The following is a 22,265-nucleotide window of genomic DNA, read 5'->3' on the forward strand; positions in this document are numbered from 1 at the left end:
TTTTGTTTTTTTAGAGACAGTAAGCACAGGCAGGGGAGGGGCAGAAAGAAGGGAGAGACAGAATCCCAAGCAGGCTCTGTGCCATTAGCACAGAGCCCAATGCAAGGCTTAAACTCACAAACCTTGAGATCATGACCTGAGCCAAGATAAAGACTCTCAGAAGCTTAACCCACTGAGCCACCCAGGCGCCCCTCCTCATAGTTGTCTTGAGGACCACTCCCTCCCTCTCATCCTCCCTCTTCTCCTCCCTCTTCTCCTCCCTCCCTCAGATCTTCAATTTGTGTGACACAACTTTGACTCTTTTCTTGGTATTGTCCTAAAAGAAGCTATTGAGTAAGAGAGAATGAAAACTTTCAATACATCCTTTTTAAACAAATAATTCTCTTGATCGATCTCATCACACAGAACTCAAGAGTATGCAACATAAATGGCAGCTATGAAAAAAATTACTAGGAAGGTAGCTGCAGATATTCTAAGCAACTTTTCCCACCAGGATATTAAACTGGACGTGGTTTTATAAAACCTAGAAAACAAGAAAATGGACAGGCTGGTGCACCGAGGAACAAAATAAATATTTTATTAAATTAATGCAGGTGTAAATAATGACAATTAAAACGCAGAACTAAGTATCATCTCTGCCTATGTCTTTTACAGTGAAACACAAGACAAAGATATAAAGTGCCTTACAAATCTAACACCACAAGAAGGCATTAACATTTAGGAATGGAGTGAACAGACTGTCCTCCAACTCAGCCAGAACCCTTTCTTGTACCTCACACAGAGGATACAGTCACGCAAACAACGGATGCTGTACAAATGAACGTGTACAAAAAGAGAACAGAAGGAGTTCTGTTCTGTTGGAGATTCTGTTTCTTCAGCCTTGACATGTGGCAAAGCAAAGGTTTTCCTTGTTGATAACACAGGTAGATGGCGAAGACAGAAGGAATACGCTGGGGCCTCCAGAGAGGGCATGTAAATTCAAAGTTTTGAAAAGCAATATCTTGGATCTGTGTAGTGATGAGAACTGGTAGGACTCAAGGGTTCAGGCACAGCTCATGGGCCTTTTCTAGCACAGGTGAGAGTCAAAGTACATACTGGAATTTCAAAAAAACAAAAACAAAACAAAAAACAAAACACAATAAAACCCGCTCATGTAGTTTTGCAACTGCAACATCAAAGTCTAGTTTGTACTCAAGAGAAAACAGAGAGGAAAAAACAAGTTCCACACATGATTCAGTCGTAGAGAATTAGTATTAAAGTCAGCCCTTAGGACTAGGTTGACCCAGTGTACCCTGGAGAACCCAAGGGTTTCACTTTGAGAAACACAACATAAACCAAATCCAAACTCAGTCACAGAGCACTCAACAAATGCTGTTGTCTAAATGTGGATGAAGTAATATTTAGGATGTACTAAGTCTTAGAAAAGATAGTAACAGGCTATGGAAGAGATGATCTAGAAGCAAAGAAGACATGATGCCTGGCCTCTGGGAAGTTCACATTGGTTCCAGCCGCTACATGAGGAACTATATATTCAATAAAAATAGCAAAGTGCACAGCAAGTGAATAGTGTGTTACCACTTATGTGAAAAAGAGAAAGAAATAAAAGACATACTTTTCATACATATTTCTACATATATTCAGAGATGGTCTTTAGAAGACCACATAAATAAAAGGCAGGGATGGTTGCTTCTGCAAAGGAAAACTCGACGGCGAGAATGGAATGAAGACTTTTTAATGTCTTCTCTTAGATCTGAAGTCTGAATCACGGAAAGATATGAATTCAAAATTCAACAGCACTTAAGTAAAAAGAAAGAACTGCTAAAAATAATACCAACACGATATATATCGACATCAGACTGCAGGGCAAAGGTAAGTAAATCAGAGGTGAATACAATGAGAGAAAAGGGATTCAAGAGTTATCGTCCACAATTTTTAAAAATGCTGACTTCTCCTCATAAACTAAAATCACTTGGATTATGAAAATGTATTTTCAGCTTCTGAGGAACACACTGACTGGCATCCCTCCTTTTGGCAGCTTTTCCAGACTCTCCACACCGTCGCGGTCCTCCGGTACCTTATACTATGACGCTGCACTAAGTTGTAATAATATATTCTCTGGCCCATCACTCCTCGATGCCACGAGCTCCTTGAGGAGAGCTACTTTGTCCTCTTCAGTCACGGCCTGGCAAAGTGCTGGACGTGCAACGGCACTTCCTAAATGTCTCTGCTGAATGAATGAAGTGCTTAAAGCAAAACACAGCCCTCAACTGTCTTCCAAAAGGCCAGTGAGTGACAGCTGTGGAAATCTCAGGTGTGATATTTACTGGCTTGGGCCAGTTACTTTATCCCTCCTCTCCCTCCACCGTGAAATGGGGGTAGCAACGGTGCCTACCACAATACAGTTGTCACAAGCACTACGTGACATGGTGTGTGAGGATGCCACATGGCTGTAACGCTGAGAGGTAAAATGGAACAGACACTGCAGTAACATACCTCACCTTAAGGTGTGAGAGTAAGAGTTTTCAAGTCAACCAAAGTACTGGGGGGCTAAATAAGGTAATATCCTATACAAACCATCAGTCCGTTCTCTATGCTTCCTACGTCCTGGTAGCTGTGGTGGATACCAAGCACTTTGTAAATACTACACGCCTTGGGGCACCTGGGTGGCTCAGTCAGTTAAGTGTCCGACTTCGGCTCAGGTCATGACCTCATGGTTCATGGGTTCCAGCCCTGAGATGCGTTCTGTGCTGACAGCTCGGAGCCTGGAGCCCGCTTCGGATTCTGTGTCTCCCCCTCTCTCTGCCCCACCCCTGCTCACCCACTGTCTCTCTCTCTCTCTCTCTCTCTCTCTCTCTCTCTCTCTCTCTCAAAAATAAAGAAACATTACCAAACAATTTAAAAACACTATACATCTTATTGAACACACCCAAGTCACTAAGCAGTTTAGTTCCGTGGCAAAATTTTAACTTCCACCATAGTATTCCTTCAAAAGAAATCACTCACAACCACACTCACATGACAAGACTCCACACACTCAAAATAAATAGAAATAACATACTTAAATATTGCTGCAACACTGGGGCTCTCAATAACACAGACGACAAACAGAGATGCTGGTGAAGCCAACGGGCACTTCTGTAGGAACTGACCACTAAATCAGGGAATCTCAACTTGTTTTCCTAGGATGAGCGACGGACAATTTGGAAGTGTCCTCTCTCTTTCTCAGGTGCCCGTAAGTCTGAGGCCCCAGTCATGCTGAGGCCACAGGGTTTCCTGGCAGGTGACCCCTGCTTACTCCTTGCTTTGTTATCCTCTTCTCTCCTGGCTTCCACTTTGCAGTGCTTGGGCCTCTCACATCCGACATCATCTGCAGTTCGCCTGGCCCTCCGCATTCCTCTGGTCATGCTTACCCCTGACGAGCCCAAACCACAGGCTGAGAATCCCTGCTTTAAGATCAGGAATTTCAATGCTGGATTACGTCTCCTCAAATTGTAGATCTGGAGAGTGATCGTGAGAAACATAACTCATGGTTGCTAGATGATACAATAAATTTGCAGTAAGAGAAAGAGGCAAATTATGTTTATGTGCAGTTACCTCTGCAGTATAAAGGGTGATCAACCATCTGCTTTGCCTAGGTTTGTTCTAGTTTTAAAACTGAGAGTCCATGTCCTGAAAAACCCCTTAATTCTGAGCAAATTGAGAGAGATGGCTGGTCACCCTAAGATGCTCCAAACATTCACTAGTTTTACAAAACAATTGAGTGGGATGGACAGCATAATGAGACCTGCCTGGGCTTACCCAAACTAATTAGATTCCTTTAAATTTGGGCCTGTCATGAAGTTTCATTTCTATCTGAATTAGAAAGAATTAGAGGGGTGCCTAGGTGGCTCAGACAGTTAAGCATTAGACTTTGGCTCAGGTCATGATCTCGTGATTTATGGGTTCGAGTTCTGCATCGGGATCTGTGATAACAGCTCAGAGCCTGGAGCCTGCTTTGGATTCTGTGTCTCCCTCTCTCTGCCCCTCCTCCACTCGCACTCTGTCTCTGTCTCTCTCCCTCTCAAAAATAAACATTAAAAATTTTTTTTTAGAAATTAGAAATCTTAATATAACTTTCTTCTTAGTTCAGGGGTGCCTGGGTGGCTCAGTTGGTTAAGCTTCCAACTCTTGATTCTGGCTCAGGTCATGATCTCAAGGTTCATGAGCTTGAGCCTGGGCTCTGGGCTACAGTGTGGAGCCTGCTAGGATTCTCTCTCTCAAAATAAATAAAATAAACTTGAAAAAAATAAACCTTTCTTCTTAGTTCAATCAGCTGGGTGAGGTCTTTCTACCTTTTATCAATGCAGACATTTGTGGTGAAATGAATGTTAGTGGACAGGTTAAGAGTAAGGATCAATGGTCAGGCTAGCAGGCTCCAAAGCCTGATTTTTGTCAGGTATGTGTTCTTGGGCAATTTACATGATCTTCTTAACCCTATGTTTTCTCTACTATAAAATGGGGAATATTCCAGTATTTATCTCTTTGATTTTGTGGGGGAAAGATTAAATAAGGAACTGCCTATGCAGTTAACACAGTGACTGCTACTCAAGTTCTCTATCATCTATCCATCTGTCATCCATCCATGTAACTCAACTTGGTCCCCTTTTGCAGGGAGGTGTTAGGATTCAGAGCAATAAAAATTTAGCAGAGAGAAGTTACGTCCTCCTGCCATCCCCAAAGCTGTGGACCAGGGCTGTTCCTCAGTTTCCCGGCTGACAGTGAGAGGAGGACCCTTATCACAGGTGGAGGTAAGGAGGAGCCCGTTGCTCTAACAGCCAGCATTCTTTACAGTGAGGGGAGATGATAGCTGATGGCTTTCTTCTTGTTAACTTTTTGTTTCTTTTTCCTTCAGCTTCCTCACCCGTGCTAATATTCTTACCATTTTGTTTCTTTGAGTTCATATCTGTGGTGTCACATTTTTCCACATCCATCATTCGCACTTCCAAAAAAAAAAAAAAGAAAACAACAAATCATATTTATCCCCATATAACATAACTCTACATCCCATGCAGTGACTCAAGTTTAAATTCCAGGTTCTTAGGAAACATTTTTAATCCCCTAGGAAATCTGGTAGACTTCCAAATTTATTCCATGGGTTCCAACCCCTGAGGTCAATTCAACAGTTTAGGGCATATTCTTTTGCTGCTAGATTTCTTTCTTTTTTTTTTTAAAGTTTGTTTGTTTGTTTGTTTGTTTAGTTGTCATCTCTATGCCCAGTGTGAGGCTCAAACTCACAGCACTGAGATCAAGAGTCATATTCTCTCCTGACTGAGCCAGCCAGGTGCCCTGCTCCGAGATTTTTTTTTTAGGAGTATATACTTTTATTCTCTATCCTTCCCTCAGAGATGGACCATATTCCAAGGTACTTTATTATACACTAGTTTTCTAGTCATTCCTAATGCCAAAAATTATTTTTCATGGGGAAATATTCAAAATGCAAGGTGGCAATAGTCACTTCCTTGGACAAATCAACTCCATTTCAGGGTCATCATATCATTGAAACTTCATCCTTACATTCTGGCTCATTGTCTCAGTTCTGTTAAATACGTATTCTTTAGAAACAGCTGACCTCCACTCAATTACACCACTTTCCCGTATCCACTCACCCTATTAAGGGGTTGTGGGGAATTTCTCAACCACCATTGGAATTCCCTTCCATCCTCCACTTCCCTATTTGGCCTCAGATAATTCTACACACAGATCATCATTGGATCCCCTGGTATACTTCTCAAAGTATTGGGGAAATGTCTACTTTGAATCATCTTTAAATGGGAGGAAATTATTTGAATAGATTCAATTTCCTGGATTTTAATTGTTCCCATGGGCAAATAGAGAAACACATGCAAATTATTTCAAAAACTGTATAGCACCCTCAGCCAGAAATCTTATAAAATACTCTATGGTAGGAGTATCACAGCTCTACAGGAAAAACTATCTTTATTCCTTAGGGTGCCCAGAAACCAACTCAGTACAGCAGTACAACTAATGCAAGACTTAAATTCAACCGAAACCGACAGGTATTTTAGCTTTTCCTCTCCTACTCTAAGTCTGTGGTTATTTGCATGATGGAAAGAAATTGTATGATGCGTGGTCTTCTTCACCCTGTGTACACACCCATTCTCCCACCCTCACCCCCATACAACGCTCTTCACCCAGCAATCCTGCTCGGCCTCACTGCCATCTCTATTCAACAGTGGAATGTCTTTGGGACACGCTGCAAAGGCAAATCAGGTTTCCCTGCAGCCGTGATCCAACTGTCACCCCCTTGGAAATGCTACTTCAAGGGCTCACTGCCATCTTCAATGTAAGCAATGGCGCAGAAAGCGAAAGGAGCAGGACTGGAGTAACGCATGACACACAGGTTCACACGCTAGCACAGCTAAGACCTACTTTGCATAACTGAAAGCTGGCCTTAGAAGTGAACGCAAATAGCAAGGCAGCATTTTACAAATCATTGTTTCCTAGTGGGGCCACCACTAACATTTGGGGTGGGAGGGCCCCCTGCTACATGGGACTATCCTGCACATTACACAAGACTTAGCAGCCCTGGCTCTGCCTATAAGAGCCACTGTGACAACAACAGCCCCCCATACGCTTGCCCATATGCCCGGTGGGCACCACTGCAATAAAAGATATACCATCTTGTTTCTTCAGACAGAAAGTGACAGCCGGGACCACGACAAGAAACAACAGGATGGCTCCCAGAATCATGAAGTGAGTCCTCTCATTTGCTGGAACCAGAAATGGTTCTGAAAAACAAAAGAGAAAGAGAAACTAAAGATAACATTTTGATGGGAAGGGGTCGAGAGAATAATTATCCTTGAAGTTTAATTCAGATTAGCTTGAGGTGGCCAAAAGTGCCAGGCCAGCGAGTGGCCGGAACAGCGAGAAGCCTTCGACATGAGAATGGGAACAGCACGGAAAAGAGAAAGAAGCCCAGGCTTTGGACAGACGGGCCTGGAGTTCAATTCTGCTGCCACTCCCTAGCTTTGAGGTCTCAGGCAAATCCTTTAACCTGCCCACAAAATGGAAATGATGATAAATTTATTGCGAGGCTAGCGTTTGTGAAGTGCTCACCACAGCAGCTCAGTACCACGTGGGAGCCTCATTATTCTCCTCGCATTCTTTAATGCAGAAGCCAATGGCTTGCTGTACGTGGTGGAGATGGGACATGAAGGCCACCTGGTCCTGGCAGAGAGCTCCTGCCTCCCCGTACACGTGGCCGCCACTAAAGGCCATTTCAGGCTACCTTTTATTCTCAGTTTGAACATCTTGGGCCATCCAATCACTGGTACCTGTCACCAATCTGTCTGGGGTTCCGTGCAGGAGGAAAAGGGGTTCCCTCAGCACATGATGCTCAGATACTGCTAATTCCCATTTCCTAACCATTAGTCATGATCCCTGACGGCCTAATTCAAGCTTTAAAACCACACAGTGGTCAACCTTTCTTTAAGAGCTTACAGTTTACAACCTGTTTATATCTAATTTATTTCAATCTCAAAGTAAGTGGAGTTAGGCATGTAAGATATTAAAATAAAATCACAGGTTATAGATGAGGAAACAAACACCAGCAATTAGGCGAGTTACTGTAAGCCTTCCCACAAATAAGCTGTCGTAAAACAACTTTTAAATGGCAGGAGCCCATGAGAGGAGCCCCTACCAAAGTGACTCATAACCCAGTAAGAGCATCTCTTTAAGTTTCTAAACTTTTTTTGCTCTTTTCATTCATAGGACCAATCCGGTATTAATTACCTTTTCCTATTGTTTGACCTTTCCACCTAATTTCTTAGTTTTTTTTTTTTAAGTTTATTTATTTACTTTGAGAGAGAGAGAGAGAGTGCGTGCAAACTGGGGAAGGCAGGGTAGAGAGAGGGAGAGAGAATCCCAAGGAGGCTCCACAATACCAGTGCAGAGCCCAAGGGCTCGAACTCACAAATCATGAGGTCATGACCTGAGCCAAAACCAAGAGTCAGACGCTTAACCGACTGAGCCACCCAGGCACCCCTCTTAGTTGTTTTTTCTTAAGTAACTGAAGCTTTACTGATAACATCTAGTAGAAGAGGGGGCGTTGAGAAGTGCTTCTCAGAACACCTCTGGGGTTACGTTAACATCGTACTCTCCTGTCTCTCTCTAAAGGTCTGAGCCTCTCACCAGACTCTGTATCCCACCTTACCCACTTCTGTAGGGTAGTAAGGAAAACAATAACGGAGTCTGTGCAGGCAAGAGTCTCAAATCCCTCTCACACGCTGTAGCTTATTTACCCCTAGGATAACCCTGCCTGACCGGTTATTGCTGTAGAGGGAGCGTGACACATGCAGAAATTGAGTCTCTTATGTCTTACGTGCTCAGCAGACTGCTTTGAGTTGGAATGTCATAGACTATATCTGGGGTTGGGGGACAGATGGGGAGAAATGACCTGTACCATTTAGAATAGGATAGATTTCCATTTGCTTGCTACCAGAGAAACCCTGGAAAGAAAGGAGCAGCTCTGATGTGCTCAGATCTGGACTCCTGAAACCCTGCCTGTGTTGAGTCTTCCTTTCAGATACTCCCCCAGACCCCCTCAGCCACAAGAGCATTTCCTACATGGAATGGGGTTGCCTTATCTGTTTAACTTTTCCTTTTCCTGGAGAGCCTGAATGGTGTCTTACTTTTCTATGAACCCCTGATAACTGGAACATAGGGCGTATTCAATAATATTTGCTGAATGCTTATTAAATAGCAATAGGACTCAGATGAGTGGAGGTGAGGAAGCATTTTTTAAATATAGTGTAATATATGCATTCATCTATTTAACACATGAATGCCTACAGTGAACACGCATCGTGCTAGAGGCCAGGGGACAGCAGTAGGCACATTTTAGTTGAGACATTTCAGAATATTACCTGGGATGACCAACTCAGCAGTACTGTTTCCCTCGGGACTTGATCTTTGAAGAAAAGTGCAGTAGAAAATCTCGTTAGCCGTTGTGTTGATTCTCAGCGTGCTGGTCACATTGAAAAGCTTTGTCTCCATATTGGGAACAGAGATGATGGTTTTGCCATTCAGGACTTGATGGGCACTGTTTGTCCAGATGACTTCAGCGGTCGGGTAACCCTCAGCCTGACACATTAGTTCATGTTCAGAGGTGACAGGATCCACAGAAATTCTTTGGTTGATTTTTCTATATGGGGCTAGGTCATGAGCAAAAAGAAGGCAGGGCTTTTATTTAGGACAAAACTATGTTTGTAGCTTGGTGTTGTCTACATTAGAAAAAGTATCAATTCTGGCTGGTTCTCAGAGAAATAAGCTTACTGTTCAGACGTCTCAGCAGTGGGGAACCCCTGTTAGTTCTGTTTCAACTCTTTTTTAAAATTTTTTTAACATTTATTTATTTTTGAGAGAGAGACAGAGAGCAGAGTGTGAGTGGGGGAAGGGCAGAGAGAGAGGGAGACTCAGGATCTGAAGCAGGCTCCAGGCTCTGAGCTGTCAGCACAGAGCCCAATACGGGGTTTGAACCCATGAACTGTGAGACCGTGACCTGAGCTGGAGTTGCATGTTTAATCGACTGAGCCACCCAGGCGCCCCTCCTTCAACTCTTCTATTCACAACCGGGCTAAGTTTGAACTTACAGGAACAACTACCTTGCCATAAAAATCATATTGCTTTTATTTAGACTTCAAGTAAATGTACAGATTAATTTAAAGAGAAATGTCTTCCTGAAACCAATAGTCTTTCTATCCAAATATAAAGTATGTCTGTCCATTTACTCAAGTCTTTGTATGTTTCTCAGGAAAGCTTTATAATTTTTACAAAGGGCCAAACCATTTCTTCTTAAATTTATTACTGGATATTTTCTTTTTGTTGCCATAAATCTATCTTCATAACATTGAACCTCTTCAGCTGGCCAGCACAGTTTTCTTAGACTTTAATAAACAGAAAATCTGATTTTCTTGTGCCACTCACTTTTTTTTTTTTTTTTTTTTTTTTACTATTTTTCTTCTTCTTTTTTCTAAATATACTTTATTGTCAAGTTAGCTAACATACAGTGTATACAATGTGCTCTTGGCTTTGGAAGTAGATTCCCATGATTCATTGCTTACATACAACACCCAGTGCTCATCCCAACAAGTGCCCTCCTCAATGCCTGTCACCCATTTCCCCTCCCCCTTCCCCCTATCGACCCTCAATTTCTTCTCTGTGTTTAAGAGTCTCTTATGGTTTGCTTCCCTCTGTTTGAAACTATTTTTCCCCCTTCCCTTCCCCCATGGTCCTCTATTAAGTTTCTCAAATTCCACATATGAGTGAAAACATATGATATCTGTCTTTCTCTACCTGATTTATTTCACTTAGCATAATATTCACTTTTTCAACTGTAGGTCAAGGATCAGAAATTAGGTATGAAAAAGAGCATGATATCATTATAAAAACTGCTATGTGTTCCTGATAATACTATTTAAAGGTTGGGGCGCCTGGGTGGCGCAGTCGGTTAAGCGTCCGACTTCAGCCAGGTCATGATCTCGCGGTCTGTGAGTTCGAGCCCCGCGTCAGGCTCTGGGCTGATGGCTCAGAGCCTGGAGCCTGTTTCCGATTCTGTGTCTCCCTCTCTCTCTGCCCCTCCCCCGTTCATGCTCTGTCTCTCTCTGTCCAAAAAATAAATAAACGTTGAAAAAAAAAATTTTTAAGGTTAAATTTATTTTTGATACTAAAGTAGTTTCAGATTTACAGAAAGATTTACACCAAAGATAGTGCAGAGTCCCTACATACCTATCACCCAGTTCCCCACTGCTGACATCTTACAGTACATTTGTCATAACTAAGGAGCCAATGTTAGTACATTACTATTAACTAAACTTCACACTTTGTTATATTTAACTAGTTTTTCCCTACGGTCCTTTTTCTATTCTAGGATCTCATCCAGAATTCCATATTATGGTACTTACTTTTTTGAACATTTTTATGCTATTCTTTATTTATTTTATTTATTTTTAAAATCTATTTATTTGAGAGAGAGAGAGAGAGAGAGAGAGAGAGAGAGAGAGAGAGAAAGGGAGAATCCCAAGCAGGCTCTGTACTGTCAGCACAGAGCCCCACATGGGGCTCAAACTCATGAACCATGAGATCATGACCTGAGCCGAAACCAAGAGTTATATGCCTTAACTGACTAAGCTACCCAGGCACCACTATGCTGGCTATTTTAATAAATCATTTAAATAATTATTACACTCAAGATATAAAGTTTAAATTTTAGATCATCGATTAAAATTTAACTCATCAGTTTAGGACCCTTTTAGGATTAAGATACCATGTGTACTGACTATTCTAGTAGATTGTTTAGTCTATTTACATCACCTAAGACCTTTATTCATGTTTTTTCATTACAAGCATGGTAACGAGCCATTATTATGCTGGTAATCTTTATTTTACTTCTAATGCTTCAGTGAAATCACTAGCGGATCACCCAGAGCCTTAACTTTCCATTCCTTTACTAAAGGCCTAACAATGGCTTTATGATAAGATATATTCACAGAAATTTGATACAAAACAACCAGAAACAAAACTGAAATAACGATGTGATGCTTTTGTGCTCTTAATGAAACCACAAATAGAAACACTGGAAATCAACATAATGACAATTTCAAAACACGTAAAAAATGGTTCTCATGAGTACTTGGGTCCTCAACGTTGTATCTGTTATGTTCAAGAATTCTTTAAGAAAAATAAATCCACTGGGGCACCTGGGTGGCTCGGTTCTTGATTTTTTGCTTGGGTCATGATTTCAGGGTCATGAGACTGAGTCCCACGTCAAGCTCCACATTGGGCGTGGAGTCTGCTTAACATGGTCTCTCTCCCTCTACCCCACACACTGCCCTTGCATGCGCGCTCTCTCTCTCTCTCAAAATAATAAATCAACCAATCCACTGATTATATACCTCCTGCAATAATATTACCGTAACAGGTTCTAGTTCACGTAGCACAGAGCTTGATCTCTGGACAATTTCAGTTTCAAGAGTAAAATCACAGATAATGGTAAAGGATTAGAGGTAAAAAGTTTGCTTTTTTACTCTTCTAATTGTTAATGGAATAATAAAGGAGAATGTTGCTTCATGCTAAGAAAATGTATAAATGTGGTACACCTCTAAGTGCCCAATAAATGAGTGCATTGGTTCTACTCATGGTTAGATATCCACGGTATCAGTCTCTAAAGTAGGGCACATGTATTTGGGTATAAGAAGAAAATATGAGAACTTCCACTTATACATATTTTTATCATAATAATTAAGAAATAATCTAAGCTTAAAGCTTTGCTAATTGATACTGGGGCTTGCTTCATATGCCACATGAGGGTCATATGGGAAGAGGGAGGTTTTACAACATCAAAGGGAGAATAGTGACTCATTTTGGGCTTATTATAGATTATCTAATTTTAAGTAGACTGAACCTGCTTACAAAATGAACAACTAATTAAAAGTTTCTCTGCAGAGAAACTGAAGATGGAAGATAATACTAAGAATTCAAGCACAAACCACAAGGAAGTGGCAGGAATGACACTTTATGAAGTTAAAACAGTAAATGCCTAATGGGACCTGACAAGGTGATGGTTTGAAAAACCTAAAGACTGTAGATAATGCTGCTATAAGTACTGGGATACACGTATACCTTTGAATTAGTATTTTTGTATCCTTTGGGTAAATACCTAGTAGTGCAATTACTGGAGCATAGGGTAGTTCTATTTTTAACTTTTTGAGGAACCTCCATACGGTTTCCTACAGTAGCCAAATTATGGAAATAGCCCATATGTCTATCGAGTGATGAATGGGTAAAGAAGATACGGCATATATATACACACAACACACTACACACACACACACACACACACACATGAGAATATTACTCAACCATAAAAAAATAATGAAATATTGCCATTTTCAATGACATGGATGGAGCTAGAGAGTATTATGCTAAGTGAAACAAGATGGTGAAAGACAAATACCATGATTTCACTGGTATGTGGGATTTAAGAAACAAAAAAAATGAGCATAAAGAAAAGGAGAGAAGCAAACCAAGAAACAGACTCTTAACCTATAGAGAACACACTGATGGTTACCAGAGGGGACGTGAGGGGAGGTGGGTGGAGGGATGGGTGAAATAGGTGATGGGGATTAAGGAGGGCACTTGTTGTGATGAGCACCTAATGTTGGATGTTAAGTGTTGAATCACTAAATTGTACACCTGAAACTGAAAAAAACCCTCAAGATTGTCAAGACCATCCACTTTGTTAACAATGAACTTCACCTTGAAGTATTAGCTAATGATAGTGAATCATCATAATTAGCGAGGCATTAAAAACATGGTATGTTAGGGGCACCTGGGTGGCGCAGTCGGTTAAGCGTCCGACTTCAGCCAGGTCACGATCTCACGGTCCGTGAGTTCGAGCCCCGCGTCAGGCTCTGGGCTGATGGCTCAGAGCCTGGAGCCTGTTTCCGATTCTGTGTCTCCCTCTCTCTCTGCCCCTCCCCCGTTCATGCTCTGTCTCTCTCTGTCCCAAAAATAAAATAAACGTTGAAAAAAAATTTAAAAAAAAAAAAAACATGGTATGTTAAATTTTTATTCCATCCTTTAAAATTTTCTATTTTTGTACATATTTTTAATGTTTGTTTTTGAGAGAGAGGCAGAAAGAATGTGAGCAGGGGAAGGGCAGAGAGAGGAAGACACAGAATCTGAAGCAGGCTCCAGGCTCCCAGCTGTCAGCACAGAGCCCTAGGTGGGGCTCAAACCCACGAACCCTGAGATCATGACCTGAGCCAAAGTTGGATGCTTAACCGACTGAGCCACCCCAGAGCCCCCTATTTTTGTACATTTATGGAATGCACAATGCAGTAGGTTGAACCATATGAAATTAGCGATGTTCAACTTCTTTTACCTTTTAAAAAAGTCAATTTCTTATGCTATATCCTTTATATTAGCACAAGTACATCCTTTATAACTACACACACATATTAGCTAATCTACTTTATTGATGGGGTAGGTTATCAAAAACATTTACAGACTACTGGTTTACTAGATATAGAGCACACATGTGCTAATCCAGTGGTCATATCAAGACCAAGAAAAGTTCACAGTAGTTTTGAAGTCAATATACAATTCCATACATACCCTGGAGGGATAAATACAAGGGGTAAAACCTGGTCATTAAGGACAGAGACTTAAGAGCTAGATTACCTGAGTTCAGAACCTGGCTTTACCACCTAATAGCTGAACTTGGGTAAATTACTTAATTTCTTTAGACCTCAGTTTCTTAAAAATATTTTTTTCAGGGGCGCCTGGGTGGCGCAGTCGGTTAAGCGTCCGACTTCAGCCAGGTCACGATCTCGCGGTCCGTGAGTTCGAGCCCCGCGTCGGGCTCTGGGCTGATGGCTCAGAGCCTGGAGCCTGTTTTCGATTCTGTGTCTCCCTCTCTCTCTGCCCCTCCCCCGTTCATGCTCTGTCTCTGTCTGTCCCAAAAATAAATAAACGTTGAAAAAAAAAATTAAAAATATTTTTTTCAATGTTTTATTTACTTTTGACACAGACAGAGACAGACTGCAAGCAGGGGAGAGGCAGAGACAGAGACAGAGGGAGACACAGGATTCAAAGCTGGCTCCAGGTTCCGAGCTGTCAGCACAGAGCCTGACGCAGGGCTCGAACCCACGAACCGTGAGATCATGACCTGAGCCGAAGTCAGACGCTTAACCAACTGAGCCCCCCAGGTGCCCCGGAGCTCAGTTTCTTTATTCATAAAATGAGAATCACACCATACCCATCACTGAATCCAAGATGGCATCTATTGAAAGACGCACTTAGATTGCAGAGATAGTCGAATATGAAAACATGCATCCTCCTACCCCATGATGGACCTCCTACCCCATAGAGTCATTTGAGGATTAAGTGAGCTAATATAGGAAAAGTGCTTAGGACAGGGCCTGGGATGCAATAGCTACTACATACGTGTCAGTTACTACTAGGACAGCTACTAGAGCTGCTGCCGCTCCTCTCCTTACTACCTCTACTTAAGGGTCCTCAGACAGTCTTCTTCAGAAAGTACTGACAATTCCTCATGAACAGACTCAGAAATAAATTTTCACATATTCAAACTTGTTCATGTTTCAAAAAGGTTAGGCTTATCCTATTTGAGGAAATACTTCATTCATTCATTCATTCAATAAATATATTTTTTATGTTCTTTTCATGTTTATTTATTTTGAGAGAGAGAGAGAGAGAATACGAAAGAATGTGTGCATGCACAAGAGAGCCAGGCAGGGCCAGAGAGAGGCAGAGAGAACCTCAAGCAGGCTCCATGCTATTAGCACAGAGCCCACCGTGGGGCTCGATCTCATGAACCATGAGATCATGACCTGAGATGAAATCAAGAGTCAGATGCTTAACAAACTAAGCCACCCAGGCACCCCATTCAACAAATATTGTGTGTGTGTGTGTGTGTGTGTGTGTGTGTGTGTGTGTTCTTGTCACACTCTTCTTGTATGCGAAGTCCTAGGGATAAAACAGTGATTAAACAAACCAAAATCTCTGCCTTTGTGCGAAATATATTCAAGAAAGAGGAGAGAGATAACAAACAGAACAGGCACATTTATATGATGTGTTAGATGGGAATAAGTATGTTCTGTGATACATTAGATGGGGAGGAACACTACAGAGAACACCTAAATGGGGATGGCTGGTGAATCTGGGGGGAGAAATGGGGTTGGTGGGGAATGACAACATGAATCCTTGGTTTGTATGAACAAATGAGCTTTATCAGGGTAACTATATAATAATTGAGTTAATCTAAAACTAAACTCTTACACATTTCAGTTTTGAAATGCTTCCCCCTTAAAATCCCAGGGTGAGTAAACTCTCTGTGGGAAAGCTGCTGTTAACTCAGGTCGACAGTGATGGGGAGAGGAACCTGACAGCATTACTGTGAAATCATTTGCATATGGAGATGACTCAGGAATTCTAACCTGCTTGAGTTGTGAAGTTCATGAAAGAGGACATTTGCACGAACGACTCTGCCTCAGTGCATGCGAAGCTTGGTGGCTGGCTTGCTCTCAAGTGTAGTTCAACTCAACACCCAAGACCACTGTGTACAGATGACAAGAGGGATGGGACTAGGGTGCCAAATTTAGTAATTTATAATACAAAATGGAATGGTCAAAACAAATCAGGGTGCCTGGGTGGCTCAGTCAATTGAGCATCTGACTCTTGATTTCAGTTCAGGTCATGATCTCACAGTTCGTGGGATTAAGCCCTGTGTTGGGCTCTGTGCTGACAGCATGGAACCTGTTTGGGATTCTTTCTCTCTCTCAAAAATAAGTAAATAAACTTTAAAAAACAAAAATAAATCAGACCCTCAAACCTGGATGTTCATCTGCTTTGTTCCATTAGGAACGCTTCCTTGGAAAAACCATCAAGGCTATAAGGTTTTCTATTATGTTGAACCATAGCAAAGGAAGTCACAGATCAACAAGGGACATTACAGAGCCCAGAGGACCTAAAAGAACACTCACACTCGCTACAGGACAACTGTTCCACTCTCTGCATACCCCCTAATGGCTGATGAGAGACCCTCTTTTCTGGAAGCAGAAATTTATACCCTATACTTCCTTTTACCTGACCACAGGGTTTTGCTCTTTTTCTCCAACCCAGATCCAGCCATGCTGGCCATTCATGGGGCTAAGTCTTGATAATTTCTTCAATGCCATGAAACAGTTAGTGCCTGATATTTGTTGACAGACTGAAGGAAAGTTGAAAATCCCAACCTGGGATCTCACCAGCTTGCTGTTCTGGGGAAGTATATGGTAAAATATAATGAAAATTAGATCTACTTCCCAAGACAAGTGACATCTTCTTGACAACAGTAGCACTAATTGATCCAGAATCAGAAACTCAGTAATGTGCCATAAAATAGATGCATTTCTCCGAATTCCTACAAAATTTTGATTTTGAGTTTATAATGATCAGTTATCCCTTTATGATAAATATAAACTTTTTCTACTTATAAAATCGATCTTCCAGTGGAAGGTGGGTAAACCAGGAATGGAAAGAGCAAGGAGGGTAATGATTAGATTCTGGTCACATACTAAAAGATCATCATGTAAACAAAAAAGGCAGGCAGATAATCTCAAAACTATGACTAGAGAGAACAGATTTCAGCTTAGTATCAGATAATAATTTCAATAAGCCTATGGACAGGATGTTGCTGTGGAAAGCATGTGAGCAAAAGATCCCTTAGGGGAGATTTCTGTTCTTTGGGAGTTTGGATTAGTTTCTCTTACTTGGGATCCTTTTATGTTTCAATTCTGTGAATCTAAACAGTGAAAGCAGTGGGGGTCAAGTAAGGTGTTGAAGGTGTTTTCCTTTTCTTAGCTAGTGGCAATGCAAAACTTTGAACCTAAGTGACCTGATGACGTATGTGTGGGTCAGTACCCAGGAATTTGATATTCACAGTTCCTCTGCAACACTCCAAGATAACAGTGGTACATATTTTCAACATGAATATATGCCCAGTGAGCCTAGTTTACACTGTCTCTGAAGAATAGTTTCCTTTGTATTTGGTAGGATTATTTTTTGCCTACATAGACTGACTTCAAGTCTTTCTGAATGTAAACTTTATAGTGGGGTTTGTTTTTAACATATTAATTGGGACTTGACACAGAAAGGCATAAAGGAAGGAAAATGATGGCAGACTTCATAAAATTTTAAGAAATTATAGTGGAATAAAAAAATTCCTGGAGGGACACACGAACAGTGGTTGCCATCTTTGTGTGCCATGGAAAATGGCAGTGAATGGAGGAAGGGCACTTTTGTAATTCATTTTACTCCCCTCCATAGTATCTGAATTATTTGCAAATACATATATTACTTTCACAATAATAAAAAAAGTAAATACTAGAAGCTTATATTTAGGAGAACTGAAAAAGGGCCCTGCCATGTTTGGCTCTAGATTCCTGGGGGCTGTTGAATAGGAAGTGTTCCCATAATGCTCCCTGATGAGTGTGTGAAGGAATGAATGAACAGACTGCCACCGTGGATATTGAGGTCCACTTGCAAGAAGGAAATGTTCCCAGCACCAGGACACGGTTTTCATCAAGACTGGGCCCTCTTCACCTGGGGACTACTCTTACCATGAACTTTCAAAGTAATCCGCTTATAGTCAGCACCGCCATAGCCAATCAAGCAGCAGTAAACCCCGGCATCCTCCAGGGTCACGTTTGTGATCTGAAGCGCGGCCTTCCCCAGGAAGAGCTGGTCCTTCAACAGCTGGGCCCTCTGACTGTAGCTTCTGTGCTGAACTTTCAGGTCTTCCTTCCCTTGCACAAACTGAATGATTTTCTTATCCTCCATTTCCCAGTAGACGATCAGTGAAACCAGGTCTAATTGTTCTTCTACGGGGAATCTGCACTCCATTGTCACATTGCTGCCGTACTCTACCACATACAGGTCCTTGGACACTGTGATCGTAAACGCTGAAGAGAAAGATGATCAGTCTTCAGAAGATGGGAAACTCCTCAAAAAATGTGCAGACTGACGCAGGGTTTACAAACACTTTATCTGGTCACTTATGTGATCATTATGTTCAAGGACTTACTTCCCTAAAATACATATTTTATCTAGTGGCTTCGGAGCACACTTTGGAACCCTAAATCTCATCCATGAGTCAGAATAGTAAAATCCACTAAACAAGCTGCTGTCCCCAAATCATAAACCTATATTACTGTAGAAATATGACATGGTGATGGTGTACTTATAGCCAGGAAGACTTGGTTTCATACGGATACCCCCATAATATCCTTTGGTTGGATACCTATTTACCTTCTAGACAGTCTGAATGATAGATTCCAACAGTCCTCTTTTCTTACTGTCCTAACCTCTTGACCAGCTGTCCAGCCAGAGGTACATGGGTATGGAGATTTAGGGAGGGTCTCAGGAGGATGCCAGTACTGTGTTACCCTGACACTTTCAACGTATACTATAATTCTTCTGTAGAATATACTCACTGGGAAAAGCAGGTTGCAGAGGAAGGTGGATATAACGATCCTGTTCTTGTTTAAAATAAATGAATAAAAGTACATACATAGACCATTTCCCCAGATATTTTCAGGAATTATCCCTGGGAAATGGATAATGGGTAATAGACAAATAGCTAATGGATAAGTTTTCTTTCTTTCAGTTTGACCATATTCCCCATATCTTTGGCCAATGAAATGGGTTTATGAAATAAAGAAGGAAAAACAGAATGTTCTCTAAAAAAAAATGACATCCATTTAAAATAATTATTTTAGTTTTTAACTTATGGTAAAATATTTCAAATATAGAACCTAATGAAACGATCTGGTGTCTTACCTTTCAGCAAATGACAGTAGGCCATGAATGCAAAGACACTAAATATCCTCATTTTTCTGGAGTGACCGAATTATGGAAAAACACAAAAAGAAAAATGCTTTATTCAATGATGACAGGTCTTGGCAGTTCTCACTGAAATAGTCTTCTGATAACCAGACAATGCCTGATTCATAAATGTGGAAGTGCAATAGGGAATTTAGAAGTTTAATACCTTTACTTAATATCCCACAGTCCTATAAAGCCAAATGGAGAAAAGTTACTGTGATGAGAATCTTTATTGTTATTTTTTTTGTTTCAGAAGTAGAATTCAGTGATTCATCACTTACATATGACGCCCCGTGCTCATCCCAACAAGTGCCCTCCTTAAGGCCCATCACCCATTTAGCCCATCCCCCCACCCAACATCCCTCCAGCAGCCCTGTTTGTTCTCTGCGTTTAAGAGTTTCTTATGGTTTGTCCCATTCTCTCTTTTTATCTTATTTTTCCTTCCCTTCCTAGAATCTTTAAATGTAATTACAAGGTCTGAAAATAACTTATACTAGAACTCAAAAGACACCAAGGAGAAAATATTACACTAAACCCTCTCAACTATTTCATGTTTTTTCTGCAGTGGAACATATCTGGAAATCCAAACTTGCCCTGTGAAAAATTTCAAAGGAGAGTCTGACTTCCACACCTCCCACCTTTTAACTCTTTTTTTCCCCCTCCATGGCACCTGAATATTTTCATCCTACCCTTAACTACTCAAGCCTTCCATATCACTTTCCCAACCACTCCACTTCTCTCCCAGGGGCCATCCTTCTAAATCTCCTCTTCTGTCCTTCACTTATTCCAAATTATAAATCCTATTCTCTCAATAAAATTGATTCTACAAGTAGCAGGAGTGAGAAGGAGAAAAAGTAGGATCCAACCAATTCATACTAAGATGTTAATGACTCACAGTCACTCTTTCTATTCTTAACACATTCTCCCTCTTGTATTATACATGTATTTACACACTTTGAGAAGTCAGTTTTCCCTCTTAAGGTCTCTTTGACCTCTTGTATACATACAAAAACTCACAACTTATTAATCTATGCTACACACATATAAGACAGAAGATTTAGGCTACTACACAAATAGCTCCTAAAAATCAAAAAGAAAACTACATACAACTCAACAGAAAATGAGCAAAAAGTTCTAGCATACAGGTCAGAGAATAAGAAGTACAAATGACATATACACACAGGAAAGAATGTTTAATCTCAACAGTTTTTAAAAAAGTATAAGTTTACATTAGGTACTATTTTTCACTTGTCAACCTAGCCAAAATTATAAAGATTCCTAATATTTAGTGTTTGTAAGAAATGGACAAATGGGTTTTCTCACTAATGGTAGGAATGTGAAGTTATACAACCTTTTTGGGATGGCAATTTGGTAATGCCCATTAAAATTTTAAATGTATATATGATATATGAGCTCTCACCTCCTCTCCTAGAAATATATCCTACAAGAACACTTACATAAACAATACATGTAAACTGATGATACTACTAACACTAGCCCCAAACTGGGGAATACTCCAGAAAGCCTAAAGGGTTAAATACATTTTGTTATAGTCATACAATGTAATACCATTAAGGATAGAATTGTAGTGACTTTGCAAAGCTGTAGAACATAATTTGCAGAGCAGTATATGTAGCAGAAATCTACTGTAGTGAAAACAAAGAAAAATCTGTGTGTGTGTGTGTGTGTGTGTGTGTGTGTGTGTGTGTGTGTAGACATAGGAAATACCCAGAAAAATCCATACCAACACGCTGATGGTGATTATCTCTAGGAGTGAAATCAAAGGGATGATAAGCAGGTTTTCACCTTTTTATAATTTTTAAAAGAAAGAATGGGAGAAAAAGAAAAAAAAAGCAGATGATCTTACTAATGATTTCTTTGGTGTTTCTGTGTGCACATTTTCAAATAAATGGATATGTTTCCCTTTAGTTATCAGAAAAACATAAAAATGAATTTAGTGAAGCATTTCATCCTGCCAACCTGCAGAATGTTTGTGAGGCAGAGTAGCAGAAGGGACAGAACCCTGGAACCTCAAGCATCAGAGTTGAGGGAGAATAATGATATTTAGTTTCCTGTTTTTTTGTTCATTATTAGAATAATATAAACACATTGCAGAAAATGAGAAAAGAAGGGAAAGATCACCCACTATTCCATTACTTTAACCTGGGAAACAATTGCTAATGCCAGGACATATTTTTGGTGTGCAAGTGCAGTGGGGTGGGGGTGAGGATTGCTGGTCTCCAAGAATGCTGTCTTTGAGCATCCCACAAAGCACAGGACAGCCACCACAGCAGAGCAGTGTCTAGGCCAAGCTGTCAACAGTGCTAAGACTGAGAAACCATTATGAGCATTCTAGCAAATATTTTACCTCTAGTCCTTTCCCCTATGAATTTTTTTAAAAACAATTATAACCTTATCCTACATTTAACACTCATTTTTTTTCATTTAGTATTACAATACAAACATTTTCCATTTTACTGAATGATATTCATAAGTATCTTACTGATTCCATAATGGTTACTTCCCCTATAGTTAGGCATAAGATTGTTTAAAAATATCATACATATTTGTGTATACAGCAAATATCTGGGAAGTGCCTACTGTGTGCTCAGCCCCATGCTAGGTCCTAGGATAGACTTTCCCCAAGTGGAATTGTTGATCGAGGACAAAGAACATTCTGGGACACCTGGCTGGCTCAGTCGGTTAAGTGTCCAACTTCTGATTTTGACTCAAGTCATTATCTCATCGTTCATGAGTTTGAACCCCACATCAGGCTCTGCACTAACGGTGTGGAGCCTGCCTGGGATTTCCTCTCGAAC

General features: G+C 40.8%; 1 protein-coding gene across 4 annotated transcripts in view; it reads right to left on the reverse strand.

Moving 5' to 3' along the window:
- Positions 1 to 553: 553 nt before the first annotated feature.
- Positions 554 to 22,265, reverse strand: part of CD274 (CD274 molecule) — a 64,891-nt gene continuing 43,179 nt past the window's right edge. The window contains exons 3-8 of one of the 4 annotated variants that reach the window (XR_006710499.1): positions 18,183 to 18,524; positions 8,925 to 9,212; positions 6,678 to 6,788; positions 4,919 to 4,978; positions 3,296 to 3,497; positions 554 to 1,094 (exon numbers count right to left, since the gene is read on the reverse strand). Coding sequence is in view for 2 of the 4 variants with exons in the window: in XM_045470262.1 (XP_045326218.1) it covers positions 3,475 to 3,497; positions 4,919 to 4,978; positions 6,678 to 6,788; positions 8,925 to 9,212; positions 18,183 to 18,524; positions 19,402 to 19,453 (876 nt within the window). In the remaining 2 variants the exon portion in view is untranslated. Of the gene's footprint in view, positions 3,498 to 4,918; positions 4,979 to 6,677; positions 6,789 to 8,924; positions 9,213 to 18,182; positions 18,525 to 19,401; positions 19,458 to 22,265 lie in introns of all 4 variants that reach the window. The other 3 variants (XR_006710498.1, XM_045470262.1, XM_045470261.1) reach the window with 3 other exon arrangements.

Source organism: Leopardus geoffroyi, chromosome D4 (genome assembly GCF_018350155.1).
Source record: "Leopardus geoffroyi isolate Oge1 chromosome D4, O.geoffroyi_Oge1_pat1.0, whole genome shotgun sequence".
Taxonomy (NCBI): Eukaryota; Metazoa; Chordata; class Mammalia; order Carnivora; family Felidae; genus Leopardus; species Leopardus geoffroyi.